This window comes from Gordionus sp. m RMFG-2023, chromosome 3, assembly GCF_954871325.1.
Source record: "Gordionus sp. m RMFG-2023 chromosome 3, tfGorSpeb1-WG-v2, whole genome shotgun sequence".
NCBI lineage: Eukaryota > Metazoa > Nematomorpha > Gordioida > Chordodea > Parachordodidae > Gordionus > Gordionus sp. m RMFG-2023.
In genome coordinates this window covers 45,951,069-45,978,794 of record NC_088777.1, presented here as the reverse complement: position 1 = coordinate 45,978,794, position 27,726 = coordinate 45,951,069, and the positions used below count along the sequence as shown (strand labels likewise).

The 27,726-nt window shown below is 25.6% G+C and overlaps 1 protein-coding gene across 1 annotated transcript; it reads left to right on the top strand.

Annotated features, from left to right (window-relative positions):
- Positions 1-992: 992 nt before the first annotated feature.
- LOC135927040 (RYamide receptor-like) lies at positions 993-24,438 on the top strand. Its single transcript, XM_065462977.1, has 2 exons — positions 993-2,012; positions 24,055-24,438. Exons 1-2 carry the CDS (start codon positions 993-995, stop codon positions 24,436-24,438), a joined length of 1,404 nt encoding a protein of 467 aa, XP_065319049.1.
- The last annotated feature ends 3,288 nt before the right edge of the window (positions 24,439-27,726 follow it).

Here is a 27,726-nt window from a genome sequence, read left to right as displayed (position 1 = left end):
TCTTTTTATTTTTTTAGAAACCCGAAAAATTTGTCATATTTCAGACCAAGTTAAAGATAGCGCAGTATTTTAATTTAATATAATTGTTGACATCCGATAGGCTAATAAAAAATATAACAGCTGCAAAGTATGAAATGAGATACACAACACATATAATTTGTTTTAAAAAAATGTTGTTTTTATATATTTTTTAATATACATTTTCCTAAACATCAAACAATAAGAATATAAAGTTACGAATTATACATATCACCTAATGTTGTTAAAAAGCCCGATTTTAAAAAACGGCCCAAAATAACATTTAAAGATTTTGCTCATAGCTGGCAGAAATGGTTGGATATCTATTTGTCAAATATCGATGCTTGCATAATATTATTTTCGTTAAAATCTTAACGAGGCCGTTTTGAAAAATGAACCTAAATCAAGCTTTTTAACAACACTATTATTACCAAAATTCGTTACTTATTTTAAACAGTAACGCCGTTATTTACTTTTTCTGAATGAAACAATTACTCTATGGCACTCAATTTAAATGATAGAGATTAGTTCCGATAGTATTTTATTTTAAATGTTTAATTAGGATGTAATTTTTCTTTCGTGTGCATTTCAAGACAATTTTTATTAAAAATAAAATTGAAGGAAATGATTGAAAATCTTTATTAAAACAAAATTGAATAATAACAAAAATATTTTAAAATATTTATTATTTATATAACACTTTATTTTAGAAGATTATCTTTTGATTAAAAAAAAAATAAAAATGATTATTTTATTATTATTTAATAATATTTCAAATACTAATTTTTTTTACTCAGTTATTAAGTTTTTTTTTTTATATTGATAATAAGAAAAAAAAATATTATTTTATAAAATAAAAGATTATTAATTAATTTTTAGCTAACGTTTAATAATAATAATGCTCAGGCCCATACAAAAAATATATAATTTAAAAAAAATATAAAAATTTAAAGATTTACCGATTTTATTAAAAAATGGAATTAAATATTACATTCGTAGATGATTCTGCAACTCACATATTGACTTTTCCCATGAAATTAACGATGATCGTGATGTATTCAATAATCGCGATTTTGGCATTCATAGGTAATATCGGAGTGTGTTTCGTGGTTAAAAATCAAAGAACAGTTTTTCAAACGATCAGAGTGAAACATGCAAACCGTGAAAATAATAAATTTATAACTAACGGAGAAAATAATGAAAATAAAAAATCCTTACTTACCGAAAAAAGCGTTTACAACATAGATAATGGTGGTACCACCAATAATTCACTGCGGTCCAGTCCATTAATCACTCCTAAAAACAAATTGGAGTGCGAAATACCAAGAAAAACTTATAAAAATGGGAATGCTAATTTGAAGTTAGCAATGCATCAAAAACCTGCGATAACTAACCTCTTCATTTTTTATTTATCTTGTGCCGATATTTTGATGGCTCTTCTCTGCATTCCATTTTCGTTTGTGGCCGATCAAATTTTAGGGTATTGGCCTTTCGGCCCGATTATGTGTCCAGTCGTGAGCTACGCGCAAGCCGTGAGTGTCATGATAAGCGCCTACATAATGGTCCTGATAAGTATAGACCGTTATAACGTTATCATGTTTCCATTGAGACCGAAAATGACCCACAGGCAAGCCAATTGGGCTATAGCTTGTATTTACATTTTTGCGTTATTGATACCGCTGCCTATCGCCATTTTATCCCGTTTGGCCTTGGAAGAGGCGCCCATAGTACCCGTGGAACTGCAGACCCCTAACATTTCTCTTAACAAATATAATCACTCTCAAAATCGTGTTTATTACAAATGCGTTGAATCATGGTCATCCCACGTTAGCAAGAAAATATTTAGCGTATCCTTACTTTTACTTCAATACGCGTTTCCTTTGATGATATTGACATTCACGTATTTCAGTATTTGTAAAAAAATTTGGGGTAATGAAACTCCTGGTGAGGCCCATGTCATCAGGGACGAAAAAATTGTAAAGTCAAAAATCAAAGTAAATTCAAACTAACTAACTTTTTGAATCATTCGATTATTAAATTTATTAAAATATTCCTTATATTTTATTATTTAAAATTTTTACAATACAATATAAAATTATAATTTCGTTGTTTTAATTTAACTAATTTTTAAACGTTTTTTGAAATATCACGCTAATTAAGCGCACATTTGTTTGTTTTTTTAAAAAATGTTTAGAAAAGAATTTTAAGTAATTTTTTTTTACTTTTATAGTTAATTATAAACAATCTTTAAACTTTTTATATGTCACGACTCACGAAAAAACATGACCACTTCTCCCCAGTCTCCCCTATCCACCTTTTTTTTATGGTTAAACTATATTTAAAGCCTCAAGCATTTTTATATTAAAAATCTAAACGTTGTGTAGAACCTACATTTAAAAATCAATTCATAATTTTTTTTAAAAAAATACATCTTAAAATTAATTAAATAAAAAAGTGGGAAAAAAGAAAATGGATAAAAATACTCTCGGATAGAAATATATTAATTTTAATTTAAAAAAATTATATGCTCAGAAAAGGGATTTTTTTTAGAAAATAAATTTAATATATATTTATTTTAATCTTAGGTCTCATAAGTAAAAAAATAGAATAAAATATTTGATATGATTTATGATAATCTGGTACAAATCCAGATCCTTGCTGGTTGCTGGTTAATAGCCATTTCTTTAACCCTCAACTAACTGTTGGTGCTGGCTTGTTTCAGAAATAAGGGTTCCTGAAAAATGGGTCCCGCAGAGAATAAAACGTATATGGCTTTGCAAAACCCTAGCAGTTTGCTCATTATGCCACTAAGATGCTATAAAATATCGATGAACAATTTTATTTAAAATTTAGCTACCAAATTTTATTAAACTCCCTTTTTTTTGAAAAATATATATTAACCTTACAATCGTTTCCGTCATCTGGAAATTGAACGCATAAACATGGGATAGTCAAGATGCATTCCTCTTATCCATATTAATAATGGAGTATTTATTGTTAAAATTCAAGCACAAATTTTTATCAAACCATTTTTCAAAATATATATAATATATTAACCCTAACCCCGTATCCACACTGTCTAGCTACCATTACTCTTAAATTTATCTAGCTCTGCTCATGCTAGCTAGCTTTAAAATAAAGGGGTCTTAAAAAATAGTTTTTTTATGAATCGAACCTGAGCCTTAACTTGATATATCTCAATCAACTGACCCACAAGCTGTCATAAAAACAATTTTATATATTAATTATCTACCAAAACAACTAACTTTCATTAAAATAAGTTTTCTTTTATAGTCTACGCAGTAAATAGCGTTACTCCCTTTACTTCACGTTTGTGTTAAGGTTTTCATAAAAATCTGTGTAAAAATTACATACAACTGTTGCACATTATTACTGTTATACCCTGCATTTATAGTTAACGGGGCGGCGAAGTATAAAAATATGATTTACATTTATTTTTGTATACTTCACCACGAATTCGCGCTAACTGTTAAAATGCAAGGTTAAGCGGCTCGATTTACCCGATTTTAAATTAAGAGTTTAGCAAAAATAATATTACTCAAGCCTTGAGATTTTGTTAATAGATGCCCAAACCTTTTCTGTCATATATGAGCGAAAACTACAGGATTGCGCAATATTTTTTTTTGGCTATTGGTCAGCTGTAAAAATCTAGTAAATGTTTTTTTTGGGGGTAAAGATTGACACATATATATGGAAGAAATTAATATTTTTTTAAAAAAACTTTCATCTAGCATTCAAAAAAATTATTAAAATTTAGGTACTTTTTCTGCGGTATCGGGTATTCTTTTGTTTGAGAGAATGTTTGGGGACTTTTCGGACTCCACTATCGTTTTTTAATAACTAAATTGGTAGTAATTTTTATGGTCTATGTTTCTACCACGATCTATGGTCAAGGTTGTTATATAAACATTTTTAAATCAATCTAACCATTTATTATTAATTAGTTCTCTCTCTATATATTATTATATAAACGTAATATATAGTAAGTTGTTAATATAAAATGACCTCTATTTAATCAATTTGCGATGATATAATATTATATAATATTAAATGCTATATTTCAAATAATATTATATTGATAGCCTTAATTTTTTTTTATTTAACTTTATTTAATACCATATAATTACGAAATAATGAAAATCAATTGTTAAAAATAAATAAAAAATTATTACAAAAAGAACTATATATCAAAATATATAAATTAAAAAATTAACAGAAAAAATTATTATTAATTTTAAATATACAGGAAATTTAATTTATACAGAAATTTGTAATTGAGAAAGGAAAAAAATTATTTTTTTTATATATCAGAATCGCGAATATAAATGAGGAAAAAATAAGTTATATATTTCTTAATTTTAGGAAGAAGAAAAAAATTCTAAATAATTAAGGGAATATGAAAAAGATCTAATTCTGGCTGCTCGGGGAATGAACCTATGAAACATATATGCGTTGACGTAAGTAGGCGTCTTCTTTTGGGTCTCCTGATTTCTTAAGGCTCTGCCAAGTTTTTTTAAAATTAGTTTAAGATCTTGGCTTCCAAAGGATGTTAAGGTTGTGATAACTGGTAAGAATTTATATTCATCAGGAATATCCACATATTTGTTTGTTTTAAAATCTTTTGTACCTTTTAAAATGTCCATATTGATGTTGGAGGGTGAGAGTGGGTCAAGAAGAAATCCCACGCTAGAAATCTGCCATTCTCTCAAGGAATTGGTGTAATTTTATCGGGTTGTCTCCCATCAGTAAAAAGACCTGGGGGTTCTAAAGTGACAGGAAGGCCAGCGGAAGGCCCGTTTTATGAGAGCATTGCATCTGTTATGTCTGAATATAGAGGCCATTGTATACATTAAATATAAAATACAATACCCTTTAATATAATATAAATTGACCTTTTTATAAAATATAACATTAATATTAATTGTTTTGGGCAGTATTTAATTTAAATGAGCAGTATAAAAAGCATTTGGTAGGCATTTAATAGATTTGGAAGGTTATTAATTATATTTGAAGTTTTTTTTATTGACTTTTGGGAAACTTTTTATTTTTTTTTAAGTTAGGAAGAATTTCTAATTTATTTTCTTACAATATAAAAAGTCTCACATGCAAAAGGTTCAATCAAATTAGAAAAGTCGGATCAAATAATAAACGGTTTGATTAAAAAGGAAAAATCCCACAAAGTAAAGGAAAATCCCATTGAGGAAGGGGAAATCTTTATTTAAAATATTTTCATAATTGTCGTTTTAATAATCCTAAAATTTCATTTTTAATTATTCTTTATTTTATTTCTTAGTTTTTTTTTTTCTAACTTTTTTGAAATCTTTCTTTATTTTATTTTATGTCAATTCAATTTGTAATTTATTTTTGTCATCTTTTCTTAATTTATTTTTTCATTTTTGATATATCTTTTTCGTCTTCTTATCCCTATAATCTTTAATTTTCTTTTCTTTTCTTTTTAAATTTCTTTATTCTCTTTTTTTGTCAATTTTAATCATTCTTTTTGTTTGTTTTTTACATATCGATCATATTACAATTACTTGAAATAAATTAGGGCCCGTGTTTTGTAAAAATAGTTATCTGCATTCTTTATTTTTTATTAGCCCTGGATTTTTTAAAAAATAAATTTCCGCCTGTTTCAGACATCTAGGTTTGCAGATGTCCTCTAACCATAACTGGATTATATATGATAATTACTAAATATCTATATATCCACTAGTAAAAAATGCAATCTGATCAATTAATAGTATATATAAGTAATGTATATGTGATTTACTTAGCATTTCCTAACCTATGTCAAATTCACAATCGATATTGGAATTTAAACAAAAATAATTATATGGTCTCTCTTTTAGTTTATAATGTGATAACTTTTTAAATAAAAACTAGGTGGACAATTTCTTATTTACTCTTTACAACCTATATTCATTCAATATTTTATGAATACTGCCCAAAACATTGATTTTAATATATGATTTATAATAATTGTATTCATTTTGTATTTTTTAAAGAGACCTAACCAAAACCAACCCCACCCCTATATATTAAACTTTTGCCTTCTTTATTTAAATAATATTTATTTATATAACATTCATTTTTCATTATTACTGCGAAATGAAAATAAGTTCCAACCGATTAATTTTTATATATGAGCTTCATTTTCCCTTGGTGTTTTAAAATAATACGAAACCCCTAGTGTGTTAATACATTATGCCAGCATAACCGAATACTTAATAAAATAAAGAACATATTTTTTTTTTCCAATATATATTTATTTTTTAAATTAATTTTTATAAATTTTGGCTTATTAATTTCCATATTTCCATAATAGTTTTGAAGAATGATTTATTTAATATGGTGAACCATTTAAATAACCAGGGGCGGACTGGCGACGTTACGGCCTCGTGGGCATTTTTTTATAGCAGCCTCATTTTTATGGGGGCTTCGCCCCCATACCCTCTATTTTGAGGCCCGGGTTCCCTTAAATGGCTTCTTTAAATTATATATTTTTATTACTTGTTATTTTTAGGTTCAAACAATTTACATTTTAAAAAAGAAAAGAATAATAACACGATAATCATATATTTTATTTTAAAAAATTGCACATCCAAAATCATATTCATTGAACACATAGTAATTGATATTTTATGCATTCAAATATAGTAAACGACATGATAATTCTTCTCAGGGAATGTTATATTCAAATAATAGATATCATTAAAAATAAATAAATGATAAGAGAAAATAATGTGAACAAAATAATTTTTTTCCTACCGGCCTCTTTTTTGATATTTTCCTCTCATCGGCCTCAAAATCGACATTTTCTCGCGGCCTCGTGGGCAAAATGCCCACTGGATCTTATGGCCAGTCCGCCCCTGTAAATAACTTATTTTCCAAAATATTAATTATATTTTATATTATTAATAAATATTCTTTTCTAAATTGGGTCTTTAATCAATTTTTTTTTAATAAAAAAGCTTAAATATTATTTTTACGAATTTTTTTTTAAAAAAATCCTATTTAATCAAAATGAGGAAATTATAAATTAATTGTGATATTGTTTAATTTGCAACAAAATATTGGTTGATTAATATTTAAGATGAGCAATAATATATTGGATTATAGTTTCCTTAAGGATTGTAAAAATAATCTATAAAAAATAAAAAACAGGTATTGTTTTTTATTACATAAATAAGTTTTTTTTAGAATCCCATGGTAGATATATAGTTTACGGAGATTGTATTCAACCCTAAATAATTAACTAGATAAAAAGTTACGTTAATATACTTATTATTAAATTTATGATTAATCTAATTGGTCATAACTTTAAAAGTAAAAAAGATTTTTCCAAATTTTTTTTCGCAGAATAATCTTATAAAAATCCTCTTGTATAAAGAAAAAAACCAGTAGTAAATAGTTTTAACCAGGGCTCCACAAATTACCTGAACTGATCTCATTAATTAGTTATCGGACAAAATTGAGAGAGATATAATCTAAAAATCGATTACTATCTTTTATTCTTGTTATCCAAAATAAGAAACATTTGTGATTACCAGGCGTTTAATGGGCATATTTTTTTCCTTTTTTATAACCACATTCTGATCAAATTTTTACTGATATTTTATTGGCCATAAAATTCGCCTTAATTCTATGAGTATAGATTGTAGATTAATAAGAAATCGTTAATGATATTTTTTTTTCGAATTTTTTACATCTAAATTCTAAAAAGAATAAGATCATTGCTATAATGCGCAAATGTCAATCGAAGAATTTAATTTAATAGACTCATGGGATTTACGAATATATTCCAGTGGCTAATATTTTACTAGCATCAGTCATATTCCTAAGGATGTACCTTAGGGGGGGGGGGTGGGAAAAGGGGCTTTTATGGTGACTTTAAATTTTATCTTAAAATTTTAGTTAAAAGATTTTCACGAAATATTCTGCCCACGTCTAAACCGATTTTTCTTTTTAGAGAAAATTTTTATAATAGAGATATAAAAATTATTATTTTTTAATGAGAATCCTAAAGCTCTTTAATAGGCGCACAAATTGAGCGTTTCAAAAGCTGCGTTGCAATTCAAAAGCTGCGTTGCAAGCGCAAATAATGCATTTCAAATCGTGCAAATTGGTAATATTACCGTTTGGCGATAACAACCATTTTAAAAAAACGTGAAATTTGTTTGCTTTTACTTTTAATCTTCGCTTTGTAATATTATATAAAATGTAATATAAATAACTTACTTTTACCCTAAAAAAAGGAATATTTCGAAATTAAAGAAATAAGAAAGCAGACGATAATATAATTTTCAAAGACAAACCCTTTTTTTTAGAACTTATTTAAAATTTTGAAACGACGGGTATTAATAAAAAGTCAACCTCAATTTAAACAAGGGACGCGTTACGTTTTTTTATTTAAAAATTACGGCAAAACTTAAACGCTCAACTCACTTTAATGAATGTATACCATTTATTATTATTTTTAAAATTGTTTTTAATTTTAAAATCCTTTTTATAATAATAGCAATTATTATAAAATATAGATCAAGCATAATTTCTACATATTGTTGAATGTATACATATAAATAAATTTATCATGCTTTCATTAACTAATTTTAAATTACACAAAAATAATTAATTGATAGTCATAGATAATTCATACAATTATTATTATTTTTAAATATAATATAATGTTCGATTAGGAGAAAATCAGAATTTCCCAAAAAAACAACAGTTGTAGTTGATTCGTATAAGTAAATATTTTATAATATGCGATGATACTGATATTATAATTGCTCTTCTATTAGATTAACCTTAATTACTTTCCGTAATATTTTTATATATAAAATAATTTTATTTAATTTAAAAAAAATGAGGTATTTATTCAATAGGAATTTAAAAGAATATAATTAATTATTAAAAATTAAAGTTTTTCAGTAATCAACTCGAGATAAATATTTTCGGTAAAATTAAACCTAATGTTCAATTGACCCGATGTTTTCAATATTAGAAATTGAATTATACCAGGTTGGTTTCGGTGAAAAAGAGCTTTTTTAGTTTCGTTCAAAACCCAATAATTTTAATAAGAATAGCCTGTATATGTTTTTTATATGAACACCTTAAAAGTGCGCATAAACAGAACATTTCAAAGCTGCGTTTCAAAACGCAAATAATGCATTTTAATTGCATTCGTTTAATTTGAGTACGTTTGCGTTTTGTATTTTAAATTATTGATATGCGTTTTAAAACGCTGCGTTGAAACGGTCAATTTGTACGCACTATAAGGCCCAAAACCACCCAAACCTGAACCGAGCCCTTCTTAAAAAGTGTGAACCAGTTTCAACCTTTAATATCCTAACTCCTATTGAAAATATTAATAATCGATTTTGGTTACTTCGTTTTCTCTCCTTACAAACAATTTAATTTGACATAAGTGAACCTTGAAAATATATTTGAATTCAATAATCTTTTAGGAAAGATTTAGTGATATTGAAATTTTTTTAAAACTCAATTTTAGTGTTGTTAAAAAACTAGATTCGTCAATTTTTAAAAACGGCCCGATTAAGATTTTAGCTTAAAATTATGTAAGACTCGAGATGGAAGAAGTCCAAACGTTTCTGCAATCTGTTAGCTAAATGTTTAGGCTTGCATAATATTATTTTGGCTAAAATCTTAATCGGGCCGTGTTTAAAAATTGACCCAAATCTGGCTTTTTAACCACACTTCATAATTCTAATAAATTTGCATACGAAAAGGTTAGAACCGGTTTTTAGAGATTCAAACCCAATTGATATTATTATTTATTATTAACCGAACATTATTTGGAACTTAGCCGATATCCGCTACTGGGAGAGTTTCCTTTTAAATTTAATGGACTTAATTAGAGTGTCCCTTTATTCTTACTCCCATAATTATGAGGAATATAAAGATTTAAAATTGTTTTAGACCTAATGATAATATTGGTGAAAAGCATAAGTCACGTACTTTATGGTAAAGTCCGACAGGGTCGGCACGTCCCACCTGAAAGCCGGGCTGACGGTAACATCATCGAAAAATATTATACGACCTGCCAATCGCGATTACTAAATAACAATAAATTTATATTTGATTATCAAACGACAATTTAAAATTGAGACTTAAATACTTTTTCTAAGTATCGAAACCGTACTATAGAAAAAAGTTTATCATTTTTAATTTAACGAGCGAAAATTTTGATCTCTAAATAATGAAATGTATTCCAAGAGTCTTTTTTTTTGCTAATAATCATTAGTCTTTTAAATAATTCATATGTTTTTTATAGAAACTAAAATCAATATTTTTTCGGCTGGAGCCAGCCCGCCATTCGATTACAATTTTTATTAGATCTAGGCTATGACTGGTCCATTGCTCCCCCTTTTGCTGCCTGTGGTTTCAAAAAAAAGAAGGAAATATGTATTTTATTCTCTAAATTTGATGTTGCGCATTAAATTTAAATATTTAAGCAATAATCATGATAACTTAATGATGTTTATCCATTTTATTCTATTTAGTTAAAAATAAAATATATGAAAATGAATAGTAAATATTTTCCCTACCCGTTATTTTTTTAAAAAACTTTTCTTATTTTAGTCAATCTTACAAAAAGAAGAAGAAATCTTGCATTCACAGTTAGGGCGAATTGGCGGCCAAGTATTCAAAAATCAATGTAAAATTATTATATTTTTTCACCGCGAATTTGCGCTAACTATGAATTGCATTGTAAGAAAGAAATATATCATTAATATTAATGGGACCCATCGGCTTGGTCGGGCCTATATTTTATTGATTATGTTATCTAGACCTTTGCGCGATAACAAAAAAAATTAGCGGATTGCTTTAAAATTATCGTATTTTCGATTTATTTTATTTATTTTTGTTGCATTAACACTAAAAATTAATAATTTATTTGAACAACCTTTTTTTTGCCGAATAAAATTTATTATTAAATATATTCGAAATTTTATTAATTGTTAATATATAATTATCTTATAGAGAAAAAATCATTTTATGTAAATTTGAAGGGCATAGTGAATAGCTTTGAAGAAAATAAAAATTTGACTTTACAGATTAAATACGAATAATTGAATCATTCGGTTTTCAAATTTTTGTAGGACTAATGTTACTTCCTACCCAGACTTCTAGTTTAATTATAGATTAGAATATGCTTTATTTAGTATACTACTTGTGAAGATAATTTTTATGAAAATTACATATATTTTTTTTGTAAAGATTTTCTCCCTTGGATTTTTATCAATAAAATTATTATTGCACATCAGTTTAAAATAAAATCACTTTTAATTTTTGAGCGAATCAATTTTGATTTTGCATTTTTTAAAAAAAAAGAAAAAGAAAAAGGATAGTAAACTTTATTCTTCTTTTTTAATAAAAATTTTAGGCCTATCTTGGGGATGGCCAATTCTTTATATTCTCAAAAAGAATTTTTTTTAAAAATAATCAATTAACACATTACGAATTTCAATCAAGAAGTGTTGTTAAACGGCCCAATTTGTGCCGATTTTTAAAAGTGGATAACTCAATATTTTAGCTAGAAAAAAATTGCCCAAGCCTCCAGAATTCCCTAATAGATTTCCAAAATATTTTTCTCGGTATGAACCTTTTAGCAACACTAGAATTAGGGTGTCGAACCGTTCTGTATAAATTTAGGTTCCATTCTGGTTCTTAATTTAAGTTTCCATTCCTGATATTATGTTGTTTTCCGATTTATAAATTATTACCGGTTTTTCGGTTATTTCCGGTTTTTTAAAGCTTTAATTCATAATCATAATATTTAATATATATATATTTTTTAAAAATTGATCCAAAACAAATCTAATAAAAGAATATTTTTTTAAAAAATATAAGATCACGCAAAAAAATTAAAGTAAATAATTCGAATTTTATTATTCTAATTATAACACTTGAATAAATAAAAAATTAGATAACATAACAAACTATACATATATAAATCAATATCTATTAGTGTTGTGTTGTTAAACAGCTCGAATTAATCCGATTTTTAAAAACGGCTAACTCAATATTTGCCTGAAAAATATTGCAATAAGCCTCGAGATTTCGCTAATAGATATCCAAACCTTTGTGTCATCTATGAGCAAAATCTTTAGGCCTACGTAATATTTTTCCTTGATAAAATATTTAAGTTAGTCGTTTTTTAAAAATCGGTTCAAATCGAGCCGTTTAACAACACTAATTATCTATACTATTTAATTTTCTAAATTATCATATCTCAATCTTTTAAAATGAATAAATTATATTAAAGACTATAGTGGACCGGTATAAAAGTTCGGTTATGGTTTTGGTCCAGAAAATTATAACGGTTTATTACGGCTTCGGTTCGGCTCGACACTCTGGTTTCAATTTAAATTTTATCTGCATTCCCTCCAGAGAAATGTTAAATTTATTTATATTAAATTTTCTAAAAAATACTGTATTGTGGGCCACATAAAAAGATCTTTACTTAACTACTTAAAAATTATAGGTTTATTTAATTATGAAATTATTGATTATTTTTCCTTTTTATTTTACAACTTGTAATGCGCAAACATTTGCCGTAATTTGTTTATACTATTTTTTCTAGATCAAAATTATATTCTAATAAAATTAAAGATAAATATTTCAAACTTATGAAACAAATTATATATAATAAAAAAGTATCGTATATCTAAATTTCATTCCAGTGCTTTACCAAGTTTCTTCTCGATATCGATATAAAAAGTATTGAGAAAATACAAAATATTTACAAATCATATTTTCCTTGGGGCTGCCATACATAGGGTTGTCAGGAAAAAAATTATTCGATTATGGTAGATTTTAATAAAAAAATAATTTTGGGTGGCCCAAATACTCCCCCCCCCCTCCCACTACTAGGTTAAAAATGAAGTTTATTATTTATAGGTTAAAAATATTTACTAATTTTTATTCCTTTCTTTTTCGTATTTAGAAAAAAAATTTAGTAAACATTTAAAAATTATTTTCTTCATAAAATCAGGGCAAAATAACAATTTTGTAAGATGTGAATCTGTTAGTGTATTCTTAATAAAATAAAATATTTATTACTTTTGATAAATTTTCCATAATCTTTTTCGTTTACATCAATTTTAGGCAATGAATTTATAAATCTTATGAGATTTGTAAATATTTTTCTAAAAATATAATCTTATTTTATACCAGCATTAGAATGAAAAATTCCCTTGAATTAGCCATGGATATTTTATGGATAAATGGGAATTTATGGGAATTAATTTGTTTAAATTGAAACCAACAATTTTAAATTTTGATACTATATTTTATTATATTAAAGTAACAATAGATTAATTATTTCAAATAATAAATATAATTAGAATATACATTAAATGCTTAGCAAAAACATTATCAAAACATCATCACCCCCTTTCAACACCATTATCATCCGATTCTTTTTCTATTTCTGTTGAACTACTTTCTTCCCAAAAATTCTTTTGTTTTCTAGATTGAGTATTTGAGGATAATTTCTGATTTATTAAGTTATGCCGAATTGATATAAACATTTCTACCTTATTTCCTAACTTAATTCTTGGTTTAGAGTCTGTTTTTCCCAAAGGTAGCCATATACTTTCTGATGAATTACTAGTAGGAGATATTGATATAATTCTTTGGGCAATTGTGGATTATGATTGGGTGTCAGTAATGTTATTAAAAGTTACTTGAAACTTAATTAGTTACAGTTATATTTCAAAAGTAACTAGTTACATTATAAGTTACTTTTATATTATTTATATAACTCATCTATTTTTTTTATTATTTAATATTAAAAAAAATTACGATATACAAATCTTAATCAATCAATATCAATAGTATTTAAAAGAAAATATACTATTTATATAAAAATATTACACTGAAAAAAAAAATCTGGAGAAATAAAATATATTTACACTGAAATAAAACATCAGAATACCATATATATATATATATAAGAAGTAATAATTATTTCTTTTCAATTAGTTCAGATGGTGGCCCAGATTTATTTTTTCAAATTCCACAAAGGTTGGCATTTTCGGTAATGTTATTATGCTTTCTTATAATTATAATTATATAAAAAGTTGTTGGCATCTTATGTTGCTACTAAGTATAATGTATGACATGAAAATCATCATTCCCTTGGGATGGTAGTCAAAGTAATTTTAATTATTAAGTTAGATTTATTTAATTGATAATTCTATATAATATTTAGAAACAAAAATTTTGTTAGATGTACATCTAATTATAGTACAATTATTTAAGATATATTTGAAAATAATCAAAGATGTGTTCCCTTAGCTTTGCTCTCGATGACTATGCCATAATACACTTTTTGGGAAGTATAGGAATAATGTTGTTAAACGGCATGATTTGGGTCGACTTTTAAAAATGGCCCGATTAAGTTTATAGTAAAATAATATTATGTAAGCCTCGAGATTTGCCAATTAGTGATCCAAACCCTTCTGCCACCTATAAGCAAAATCTTCAGGAGGTTATTATTTTGGCTAAAATCTTAATCAAACCTTTTTTAAAAATGGACCTAAATCGAGCCGTTTAACAATACTACATAGGAAACACTTAACGCTAATATTGTTTGTACTACCAGTCTCAACATGAAATCCAAAATACTTATTGAAGTTAGGCTAAAGTATTTTAACATCTAAGTCTGTTGTTTCGGTAATCCTAGGATGGTATAATTTCTATTTCATCATTTGAATGTCACCCGCATTAAATGACGAGTCAGAATTCAAATTAAATTCTGGCGTATCCAGGGCGAGACAAAGGGAAATCCCCCTTTCGGAAATTTGTCTATTCTCATATATATCATTTTTAGCTAATAAAAAATTCCCTACTACACCCCCCTCTCCTCTTTTTAAAATAATTACTACAATTCAAAATTAGGCCTCGCCCTGTCTGGATATTTTTTTACAGAAAAAGTATCAGGCCCGATCGGTATTTCTAAAAAATATATTATATTTATTTTTAATTTTTATAGATAAAAATTATGATATTTAAAATATTTGGTTTTGAAATATACGGCCCAGCCAGACCTGGGTATTTTTATAAATATTTTTAGACCCGGCAATGTTCTTGTATTTTTATAAAAATTAAAATACGGCCCAGCCCGTGTACCCAGGCTAGGATTGGTGCCGGCCTTCAGGTCTCTGATCAATAATAACTATATAAAAAAGGCCCGCATACAGGTTAGATGTTTAATTAAAATTTTAAAAAATTTGATTTTAAATTAATTTTTTGTAATTTAACATTGAATATATTTTTAATAATATATATATGAATATTTTTTAATAGTTACATTTGGAAATTAAATTTAAAAAAATATAACTAGTTACAATTTTTTACGTTATCAGTAACTTACTTTAACAACACTAGTGTATAGATCCCTTTCCACCATGTTATTGGATTCAATAAATTCCTAGGACATATTCCTGGGTGCCTAGGTTTAACAATCCTAAACAGAGCATCAAATTTCTATAAAAAAAATAATCTGATCTAAATATTTTGCCTATTTAAAAAATATAAGAATTAGGGTTAAATGAAATTATTTCCTTAGGAACCATAATTATATCTAAAAATTTATATTTGATTTTTTTTGACCTATATATAAATTCTTTGGCATTGTTTGTAAAATTATAGCACCCCTATATTTTAATAATTATGATTAAACAAATGCAATCATTTTAAATAAATTTTTATCGATCGAAAATATTAATTTTTTATTTTATATTATATTATATGAATTTTTAATTTTTTTTTTTGCCAAAATTTCTACAAGTCTTTAAATTAAATTTCATTTACTTAGTTTATTGCTTATTAATATAGTCGGTAAAAATATATGGCCCAGTAACCCAACTAACAAGGCCACATGATAAAATACGATGGTCATTATGATGTATTAAATATTTTAACATATAGTACTTTTAGGCTTCTGAATTATTTTTATGCATGAGTTTAAATGAATGAGTGACCCACCCAGCATGTAAATGTAATGTGAATTTATTTTATATCCTGTAGGAAATCATATACCAATGTTTTACAAATGAATGAGTGACCCAGCATGTAAATGTAATGTGAATTTATTTTATATCCTGAAGGAAATCATATCAATGTTTTACATGTTAATGGAGTATTAAAAATAAGGAGTTAAGTAAGGACTATGTTTAAACATAATTTAAAATAATAAATAAAATGAATGCGAAAAAGTTTTGGTAATCTTTAAAACTTCAAAATCATATAACATTTTTTTTTGACACGTTTGCAATTTTTCTTTTACTTCGGCATCCATTATATTCCCTAAATCGTTCCTTTTAAATACGCCTTTGTAATTTAGGATCCAAGAATCCTGGATAAAAATAATTTGATTTTTCTTATCTTAAAGATTATTTCTACTATTTCAACTTATAAAGCCAGATCTCCGAAATTGATTTTATTTCATCTACATTTTTTTTTTGAATCAAATTGCAAAGGCATGATTATAGATAAACGCATTATTATGGTATATCGTATTAGTAGATAATAATACAAATATATAGCGTATAAAATTTTGTTTAGGTATGTAATACTAGCATAATTTTCTAATTATATAACATTATTCGAGATTTGGATTTGTGTAAATCAAATATCTTTTTTTGACAATAATTTACAGTTTTTTCTTAAATAAAATAACTAATAAAATGAGTAGGATTATAGTTTTATCATTTTCTATTAAATAGTATATAATCTCTTGAAAAAAAATATTATATTTTAGCCATTTATTTTAAAACTTACATTTATAAATTAAAAGTAGGATATAAATATAATATATACTTGGCTATTAGTTTCTTATCATAAAGATTGCAAAAACATTTTTTTGTGATTTCAATTATATACTTTTATATTTACTATCATTATCATGTTCCTGATAAAAACTTAAAAAATTTTCAATAACACTTATTTAATATTAACTATGAAATTGCTAGCGAAAAGTTGTAATAACTTCTTGATTTTTTATAAGTGAACCTTGTCCTGGTCTTCACAAAACTTGGTTTGGGTGCCATATGCACCTTTTTTTTATTCTAATGTTGAGCCAAGACACGCACAACAATTACAGTTTAGAATGAAAAAAATGTTTAAATAATTTTGTAAAGTGTTCCTATGCATTTAATCTTCTTAAGATTTCCTATGCATTTTCTTATAAAAAAGGTTTTTTTTAGAGCTTTTTATTATGCAGCAATTTTTATTTTAGATTCAAAATTTATATTTAATGATGACTTCATTTAATTTTTTTTTATTATTCGATATTAATTATAATTTATTGATTAAAAATTACTTTTGTCGTTGTAGTTGTAAATGCTAATCCCTTAACTGTAAACATGATAGGATTATCGCTTTTATATGATAATTCAAAATTTACTTTAAATTGTTTAAAAATATCAAAGTAATTAGCTATGGCAGTATATTAAATAAGATTTTTGGTAAAAATTGCTCCTTCATAATAATTTTTATTGTTATGAAAAATAGAGTTTAAAAATTATGAGGAAACGAAAACCAGAGGCTCGACCTCAAGCCGGACTTCGGATGGACTCTGGCTGGGCTCATTACTCAAAAAGTTTTATACAGGGTTCTAATATATATATTATAAATATTTTATTGGGTTAGAATTCCTCGTTGAAGTGAAATATAATAGCGTGTTATAAAATTTTTACACGTGTTCTTATATCTGGAAAAAAAAATATGGCCATATGTGCATATATAATCACTAATTAGTTATAGGTATATTTTGGAATTTTTTTTAGCCCATTGGAGTTTATTGTATTCTAGAAGAATGCCTCCGGTCTGGCAACTCCATACCCAGGCTCGTAAGATCCCCTGTCTCTCCTCAGTATTTTTAGATTATCATAAGATTTAGTGTTATTAAACTGCTCGATTTGAGCAGATTTTAAAAACGGCTAACTTAATATTAGCCAGAAAAATATTGAACTAGCCTCGAGATTACGCTAATAGATTAAACCTTTATAAGATTATAGTATAACCCAAGGAAATCGCCGTTACAAAACTTGATTTATTTAAATTTCTATTCTTCTATTTTTATTCGCATGGTTAGATTCGACAGATTAGTATAAAAAAAAGAAGAAATTCTATTGAAAACTATTTAATATCTTAATCATATCTCTTATCTTTCAAACCGCCCTGACCCATATCTCTATGACCTTTAATCATATTTCTTACTTCAGATATTTATTTATTTTTAAATATATAACATCTAATAAAAAAATATCCTCGATTCATTGAGTTCAGTTATTATCGTTTATAATGTCTTTTTTTTGGAAGAGTGGAGGAGGGAATACATTTATATTATTTAATAATGTTTTAAACTTCAAACTTTACACTTTCAGCCTATAATAAATATTACAAATATAAAATAAGCCTATAAATAAATATTATACAAATGTAGGATATAATAACGCTATAATATGATAAAATCTCTATTGAAAGATTTTTAATTTTCACTTTCTATTCCATAACTCTTAGTTATTGGAATAATTATAAAAATGCAAGATCAAATATAGGTCTAATCATAACTAGGCACTTCTAACACAGGGGGGAGGGAGTTATGACGCAAGATTGCCATTAAAATAAAATAAGGGTTTAAAGGGGTAGGAGAAATATTTTTGGCAATTTTGATATTTAAGTGAACAGATGGGTGTTCAAAATATTTTGTGGGTAATATCGTTACTGGATACGGGAGATGTAGAAGTGCTTGCTAATCACACAAAGTCAGTAGTCAAGGTACTTATGTTTTTTTAAAATTAAAATACCTTATCTTTCAAAATAATTAAATAAGAAAAGCTATAAAGTTGCATTTTTTTTGTTGTTATTTAACAAAATAAAACTTCAATTAAAGAAAATATTTCTATATATATATATTCTTATTATTTTTTATGATCAAATCATATGTCCCCTGAGATTTTTTTTTTAAAAAAAAGAAGAAAATATTGATTAAATATCCTAGTGTTAATAAATCACCGACAGATATACCCTGGACAAAATGACCATGACCAAAGTAATCCGGACAAAAAAGCGCTGGACAAAATAACTCACGTGGACAAAAATTATCCAGAGGCATTTTTATCCGGTATCTTTTTGTCCAGGACATTTCTGTTCGTGATTCAGAAAATCTTTATGAGAGAAGAGTTTAAAATTTCAAACTCATAAAAAGCCTGTTTGCACTCTACGAATATTTAATGTTTGATTTTTGTCGATTCTGTTCCAAATTAAAAAGTAAGGCCATTTGTTTTAGATCTCAAACTTATGAGAATAGAAATTATAAATACATGAAAAGAAATTTTAAAGTGACAATTTTTTTTTTATAAAAAATTATTTCATAATTATTGATTTATTATCATTTCTTAGTCTTTTAAGAAAAAAAAAACTTAATTACCTTTAATGGAACATAAATATCATTTTTTAAAATAAAAAAATAAGTAAATTATATAAAACCGGTTTTTGATTTATTATTTGGAGTTTGTTTTTTTCTTTTTGATTAAAAGAATTTATTTTAGATGCTACGAGAGTCGAGCATAATAGTAATTTGTGAAATAAAAAAAATATTTTATATTATTATATATTAAATATTTTTTTTTTAATCCAAACCAAAACCACTATAAATTAAAAGTCAAATATTTTCAAGAAAAAAAAATATAAAGGCTTAAGATTAAAAATAAAAATATATATACTAAATAAGTTGTTATTTTTAAATGTCGATCGTTTTCCTCAAACAATCATAGAATATTTAATAAGATGCTCTCTTTTTTTGTTAATGAGATACATAAAGGTGACTTTAGTTTTTGTTAAAGCCAAGTATACAAATTGATTTATAAAATATAAAATATTTTTATATAATGTCGTATTGGGACCAATGATATATACAACTCAGTGGCGTAGCCAGGATTTTATCATGGGGGGGGGGGGGGGTTTAAAATTTTTTTTGGGGGGCGTTAATTGCTTATATTTTTGGATTTGTTAAAATTGTTTTATATTTTCATATAACAAAATTTTAAGGTATTTTATTATATATTTTACATTCCTTTATTTAATCATGTATATATTTTTATTAATTAAAATATATTCGAAATGTTGATATTTTATATAATACAGATTTTAATATTAAAAATTATTATGTATAAAGACTCTATTTTAAAAAAAGTAATTTTTTACAATTATATAAAATATGCGTAATTCTTATGCAAATAATGGTATTTAAAAAAATATGATGATATTATCTTATAAATAATACTTTTTTTACAAAAAAAAGTTGATTATATATTAAAACTAATAAAATTTTATTGCTATTTTTTGATTTGAATATAAAAAGAGAGATCAACTTTTCTCAGAGATATTGCTAATTCATCTAGAATCAAATTTTTATCTAAAATCTCCTTGTTTATATTCAATAGGGCTAATCCATTTAAACGTTTTTCACCGGTTGTGTTTCCTAAATAGGTTTCGAACCTTTTTAAAGTTGAAAAAGACCTTTCATTAATGCAGGTACTAATTGGCAAGGTAGCTAAAATAATTAATAATGTTTTGATATTAGGCAGGGAATCTAAAATGCAATTACACATGGAAAGGGCCTGCAGAGCATTTTTTGGTCTCATAGAATACCCTATTCTGTCAAGATTTTTATACCAAAATTTGACATCACAAAGTAACTTATCATATGGACCTACTAAATCATCAGCATACAACTCTGAGATTTTTTTAATATCCTCTCGTGTTTCAAGTGTAATCAACAGTTTAGACTCAACCGGCAAAAGAAAATAAAAGCTTTTTGAAATATAATTATGACTAATAAATCTTTCTTTTAATTGAAATAAAAATGTATCAATAAGGGGAATAAAAATGTTTATTTTATGAAAATCCTCAATCGTAGTTGCATCAATATTTGATCGATTGGATTGTCTAGAGACTACTCTAGGTTTAAAAATTTCAATTCCAACATATTAGCAATCTCCTTTACTTTTTCATATATTTCATGAAATTTTTCATCCACATTCTCTCTGATATTTGTTAATATTTCAACAATATCCTTTGCTCTATTCATAATCTCCTTAAATCCAAATCAATTTTTTGTAGTTGCTAAAATCATATGTATAATTAAATAAAAAATAAACATATTGAATTGAAATTAAAAACTGGCTTAATAATAGCCTGCAAAAGATTTTCGGCATCTGCTGAATCTTTTTCCTTGCTTGATATATAAAATTCTAGTGCTGCAAAGACAACATTATATATTTCAAAAAAGAGTTTCACCGACTCTTGTCTTTCGATGAATTTGGTCGGACAAAATCTTTTTAGTTTTTTTTTTGATTTTTAAGTCAATATCATGATACGTTTGAATAAATAACTTCCTTTCTTGGGTGGTGTGAAATAGCTGCAAACCAATAAATATAAAAATAATCAAATATGTATATCTATTATTATTTATAATAAATTTAAAACATAAAAATCAAGCGTTTATTAAGAATTTATTAAATTAAAATTAATAAATTAAGAAAATAAAATTTAAAAATTTTTTTTAAATTTTTCATGGGGGGGGGCACTGATACAACTAGATTGGCGATTCATTCATTAAATGGATTTTAAAAGTGTCCATACATGAGGTTAAAAAAAGTTACTACTAAATTAGTTCAATATTTTAAAATAAATATACTTATATAAAATCATATCTTATCTCTTCCTTTTTTTTTCCCACTGATTCGTGAATAACCGATTGAAAATATTAAGTAATATAATCTTCTTTAAATTCCTTTTTAAGATACCCTGTTTATTTCTTAGAATAATTGGCCGACGAATATCAAGGTCATTGTAGGAGGAATATATTAATAATATAATGTCATGTTGTATATTCAGATTGAGATCATTAGACTCGGGATTTCTAAATTTTATATCATTTAATGTGGGAATATTTTTGAATTTGAAAAAAAAATTAATTTAACCTGGAATGCATTTCAGCATATCAATTTACTCTGTAAATTTCAGATAATTTTTGCCATATATTTTTGTGTATAAAAATTGATTCACAAATTTAGATTCCGTAAAAATTATAATGTTTAATTTATTAATGGAATCGTTGTTAAATACAAAATGAGTCAGTATTTTATTTTTGATCAGTAAAAAGTTTCTTTACAACTAATTATGAAATTAGTTTGTGATGTAGACTATTGAGTGTCCTCGCTAGATGGTCATAAGGTTAGATATCTGATAATTTTTTGAAAAGTCAGCACTTTTTTATGTAAAAGTAATATTATATTGATTAATAATTAAATTTCGTTTTATTTAAATATAAATGGGTTAAATTTTTTAATGATAATTATTATAGGAAGACTTAATATTTAGTCCGCAAAGGTTTCAGGAGAAAAAACCCGAACCTTCTTGGATTTGAACCCAGAACTGTATTATAGGTAATATCAACGGTCATCGCTATAGAGCTATGAAATCAATGTTTTTTTGTATATAAGGATAATTTACCTATTTAATATTTTAATAAAACATTAAAAAATCAATAACATTCAATGTTATACACATTACATTAATATTTTAATGTACAATCTTAGGCTAATAAATTTTGGGTTAATTTTAAAGTAATTTTTAATGTAATTTATAATGATTATAATTTATATTTCATATCAAAAATCTCAAAGTTTAAGCATAACTAATTATAGTAATGAAATACCGGTAAATTGATTTTAAATAGAGCATTTTATTGGTAATATAATTAAAATATAGGAGAATAAATATGTTTACTGGGAAATCATTTAAAATCCTGAAAAATTATTATTTTGGAAATCTATTAAAAATACCGGAAAAAAATATATTCTAGCTGCGATTCACTGACATAAATGTCTGTCAATAAAACCCTGTCAAATGTACCCTGTGCAAAAAAGACATTGGACAAAATACTCCAATTGTACAAAAAACTTTAAATGATTTAAAAAGGGTAATTTAAAAAAATTTCCAGTTTTTAAATTTAAATTTTTTTCCAAAATCGGGAATATTTTTGTCTGATGTCTTTTCCTGCATATTTTTGTCCAGTGTCTTTTTGTCCGGGGTACTTTCACGGTCCTTTAGTCTACTACATTTATGTCAGTGATTCGTTAGCTTGTAGACAATTTTACCGTTAATTTATAATTTGTATAAAATATCTATGAAAAAGCGAATATAAATTAAATTAAGTTCAAATTTTTATGGCAAAATTGTAAGAAATTCATAGAATAGGTATTTTAAATATCGTGGAATACATTTCCAGTCAAATCAGATTTTTAAATTTAAAAAAAAAACGGGTTTAAAATATAATTTAAAGTTGAAAAAAATAACAGGAAAAAACACATGGCCTGAATCCTATGATATTGTTATTTATAACTGGTGAAATTAATAAAATACCGACAATTCTCTTATTATACTGAAAAATAATTTTTTTTTAAAACTTACTGATATAGTTGGGTAATGACAAATTGTCGGCTAATTCGGCTCAATCTTCAGGCGCTTACCGGAGTAAATCCGTTAATATTAAGGCGTTTTAATTTATATTAGTTTCTTCCATATTTGAGCTGCTATCTTTTTTAAAAAAAATCCGAGACTAAAGAGATAGTTTTCGGCTAAAAACTTGTTTTAGACGATTTTATAGCCTGCTAAAAAATTGTCTTAACGGCTAAAAAATTATCTTAACGGCTAAAAATATAGTAATTTCAGAACTATACTTACTGATAATTTCGAATAAAATAGCGGAAAAAATAATAACAAGCCTTTCATATTTACTATATATTTTTTAATTCTACAACAATTGATGGACCTTTAGATATCTTCATTTATAAAAAAATTTGCTTAAATATATTATTATATATATATCAAATATCTCTATTATATTAATTTAAACATTTTATATTATTCATATACAAATTTAAATTATTTTATTTTTTTATGATCAAGGTTATAAAAATGATGATCACTGTTGTAATCATATTTGGAATATGCTGGTTCCCACTTAACACCTTGATAGTTGTATCGGATTACAAACCAGACATATTTTTATACGATAAAATTCATTACGTCTGGTTTTTCTGTCATTGGCTAGCCATGTCTCATAGTTGTTGTAATCCCTTCATATATTGTTGGATGAACTCGAAATTCCGAAACGGCTTTAAGGACATATATTACTCGTTGACCTGCAAAAATAGGGAGACCAAAAAAACGCCCAAATTTCAAATACATTCAAATATTCGAGCAACCATCTCTTCGTTTTCCTCACTCAGCCATAAACCGAATAGACTACGGCATTATAAATATTCCTTTAAGCCCACCGGTACTAAATAATCGACTCGAAAAAAATTGTTTTTAAATATCACGGTACTTAGTAAAACATAATATTATGCCAAATTATTAATAAAGACCAAATTATTATATTGATAATTATATTATTGTATTTGTATATTATAACGTATCGAATAAATGAAGGGCATTTTGTTATTCAATAAAATACTAGATTCGATTTTATTTAAGAAAAAAAATTTTTTCAAAAAAAAAATAAGGTCTTTCCTTCATAAATCCATTCTTAATGTTAAAAATTTATCCTGATTAAAATATATTTAGATTTTTTATCTCCATATCTGTTAAATAAGCAGAAAGAATAAATTTTTTTTATAAAGTACGTAAAATCATAAGATCAAATATAATGAATGGGAGAAGAAAGACAGTTTGATGAAATGATGCAAAACGACTAACTATCTTACCCAGAAAAATATTGCCTAAGCCTTGAGATTTTGCTAATAGATGTCCAAACCTTTGTGCCATCTATGAGCAAAATCTTCAGGCCTGCGTAAAACTTTTCTGAATAAAATATCGGCATTTTTAAAAATCGGCTCAAATGGATCGATTTTGCATTATTAGTTTCATGTATAATAGATTTTTTAATCGCAAATTTCAGTTTTAAAAGTTAATAAATATATTTCCAAAAGAGGGCGTTAAATATATAAATATAAAAATATTACTATAGGAAAATTGAAAGATTATTGGTTAGCGCTTTTTTTAATCTTTGGGTGTGAATAAATGTGTAAAACTCTTTAAAAAAATGATAGGTTTATTTGACATTTTTATAAGTTGGTTTATATTCGAAAAAGCAAACTTGTAAGGCATACATTGCTGGTGTTATTTATCGAAAATATCTTCATTTTTGTTTTCAATATTTATATTTGCATAAAGTATTATCTCAAAAAATATTTAAAAAATATTGTGACTTGACTGATAACCGACTCTATGACTAAATACTGATTGCTGTCGTTATCTCATGAAAAATCTTCATTTTTAAAAATATATGATCTGATCGATAACTCAAATCCAACCGCTTAATAATTGTATGATGGATACACATTGCTATTAATATGCATTGGAAAATGTTAATTTTTGTTTTATATCGTTATCATAGGCGTAGCCAGGATTTTCCTAAGAGGGGGGGGGAATTAAAAAATTCCTGGGGGCAAAGCCCTAGGATCCCATTTGGGCGGGCCTTCGACCCGCATTTGCCCGGCCTTCGGCTGGGTTACCTTAGTCTATATATAGACATAAAATATTTTTACATTATATAGGAGGTTATTTTTAATAAAGATAATAAGCCTAGAACAAATACGTAATATATTTTTATTAGATATAAAATATTATAAATCATTTGTATATACTTTAATATAAAAGTATGGTATATAGTTACAAAATACTAGGTAAAATTCCACTTTTACAGAGATATTTGACATTTACTAATCAATGCTCTTGATAATATATATAGCAACAATTTGCATTCAACTATTTAACGTCATCTAATTATTATAAATAATAAAATATTAAAAATTAATCTTCATACTATTCAAGTTACAATGTCATTAAAAGATATTTTCTGATGTCCTTACTTATCAATATTTTATAGTTTTCTCGCTATATTGGTAAAATTATTTGATTGTCATATGACAATTGATAAAATTAGATATACTGTAAATCTAAGACATATAATATTGCACTGTTATTGTCCTTTAGTTTTGTTTATATTTAATTATGATGATTTAATTTATGATTTAATTTTATCAATAGTTTTATTATTATATTTTACTTTTATTATTATATTTTACTTTTATAAAATAAATAAATTTAAATTACTCACTTTATAAAAAACTATATTTGATATATTATATTATTTAGTAATTTTGTATTATAATACATTTCACATTAGTCTTAAGAAGCTTTGGCTTATATTCCATTTCCTAAAAAACATTTTTGGTTCACTTTTTTTATATATAAATGTTTTTTGCCAAAAATGTATAAATTATTAAGAATAGTTTTATAAAAAAAATATCAACTTTTACATTCTTTCTTTCAAATTATTGTTTAAGATATATGCATACATTTTTGGGAGTCAGGGAGTGGAGAAAGGACTAAGGAGGATATTTTTTATTAGCTTAAAATGATATTCACAAAAAATGATAAATTTATGAAGGGGGGGGGGGATTTTTCCTTGCTCCCCCCTCTGGCTACGCCTATTATCGTTATAAATTCATACAAAACATTCAAATATTATTTTAAAAATATTCTGATTTGATTGATAAGAGACTCATAACTGACCCTATGACTAAATATTGCATTTCTGGCGCTATCAATCAAAATTCTTCATTTTAATTTCGTATAGCTATAATTACGTATAAAACATTATCCCAAAAACAAAAATTAAAAATAAAATTAAATAAGATTAGAATTATTAAATAATGATTTATCCAATGATTATATATAATAGTATATTATAATCATTCATAGCATACTTAAACCATATTTATATAAATACAAGCAAAATAAATGAATGATACACTTTTAAAATTTAAGGCTGTAAGTTTCCATATGAATAATATAAAACATTAGGGAAGTGATAAAGTGAGTCCTGGAGATAGTGTTGTTAAACGGCTCGTTTTGAGCCGATTTTTAAAAATGGCTAACTCAGTTTTTTATCCAGAAATACATTATACAAGCCTGAATATTTTGCTCATAGAAGGAGCAAAGGTCTAAACATATAGTATCGAAATTTCGAGGCTTAGTCAATATTTTTCTAACGAAAATATTGAGTTAGCCGTTTTTAAAAATCGGCTCAAAACGAGCCGTTTAACAACATTACCTGGAGATTACCAAAATTCTGATAAAAATATGAAATAAGAATAAGGCGACCCTATCGAAATGACCGGGTAAAATATGGGGCCGATCCATAATTAATTTTGTTTTTTAATAAATTAACGTTGCATCACTAATATATACATATTTATATAGACAATTTTTTCATTAAGTCTATTATTATAAATAATGATGACGACAATGGATACGCTGTCTTAAAATATATACAGTTTTTACCGTTTCTAAATCATCTAGACACCAAATTTTTATCTTAGGTATAGAATACTTGAAACATCGTATTTCCCATTCATGATTCACTTCCAAGTTAATTTCTAACCCTATATAAATTATTTTAATTATATCCTTTGCTATTACATTGTACGAATTTCTAGGATCTTTTATAGTACAAGATATGATAATAAATAAATTATATTTTCATATGAGACAGGTAATGGTTTAGCATTT

Coding starts and splice junctions, on each gene's coding strand:
- LOC135927040 (XM_065462977.1), top strand. CDS start 993: ATGGAATTAAATATTACATTCGTAGATGATTCTGCAACTCACATATTG. Junction 2,013..24,054: donor TTGTAAAGTCAAAAATCAAA/GTAAATTCAAAC, acceptor TTTATGATCAAG/GTTATAAAAATGATGATCAC.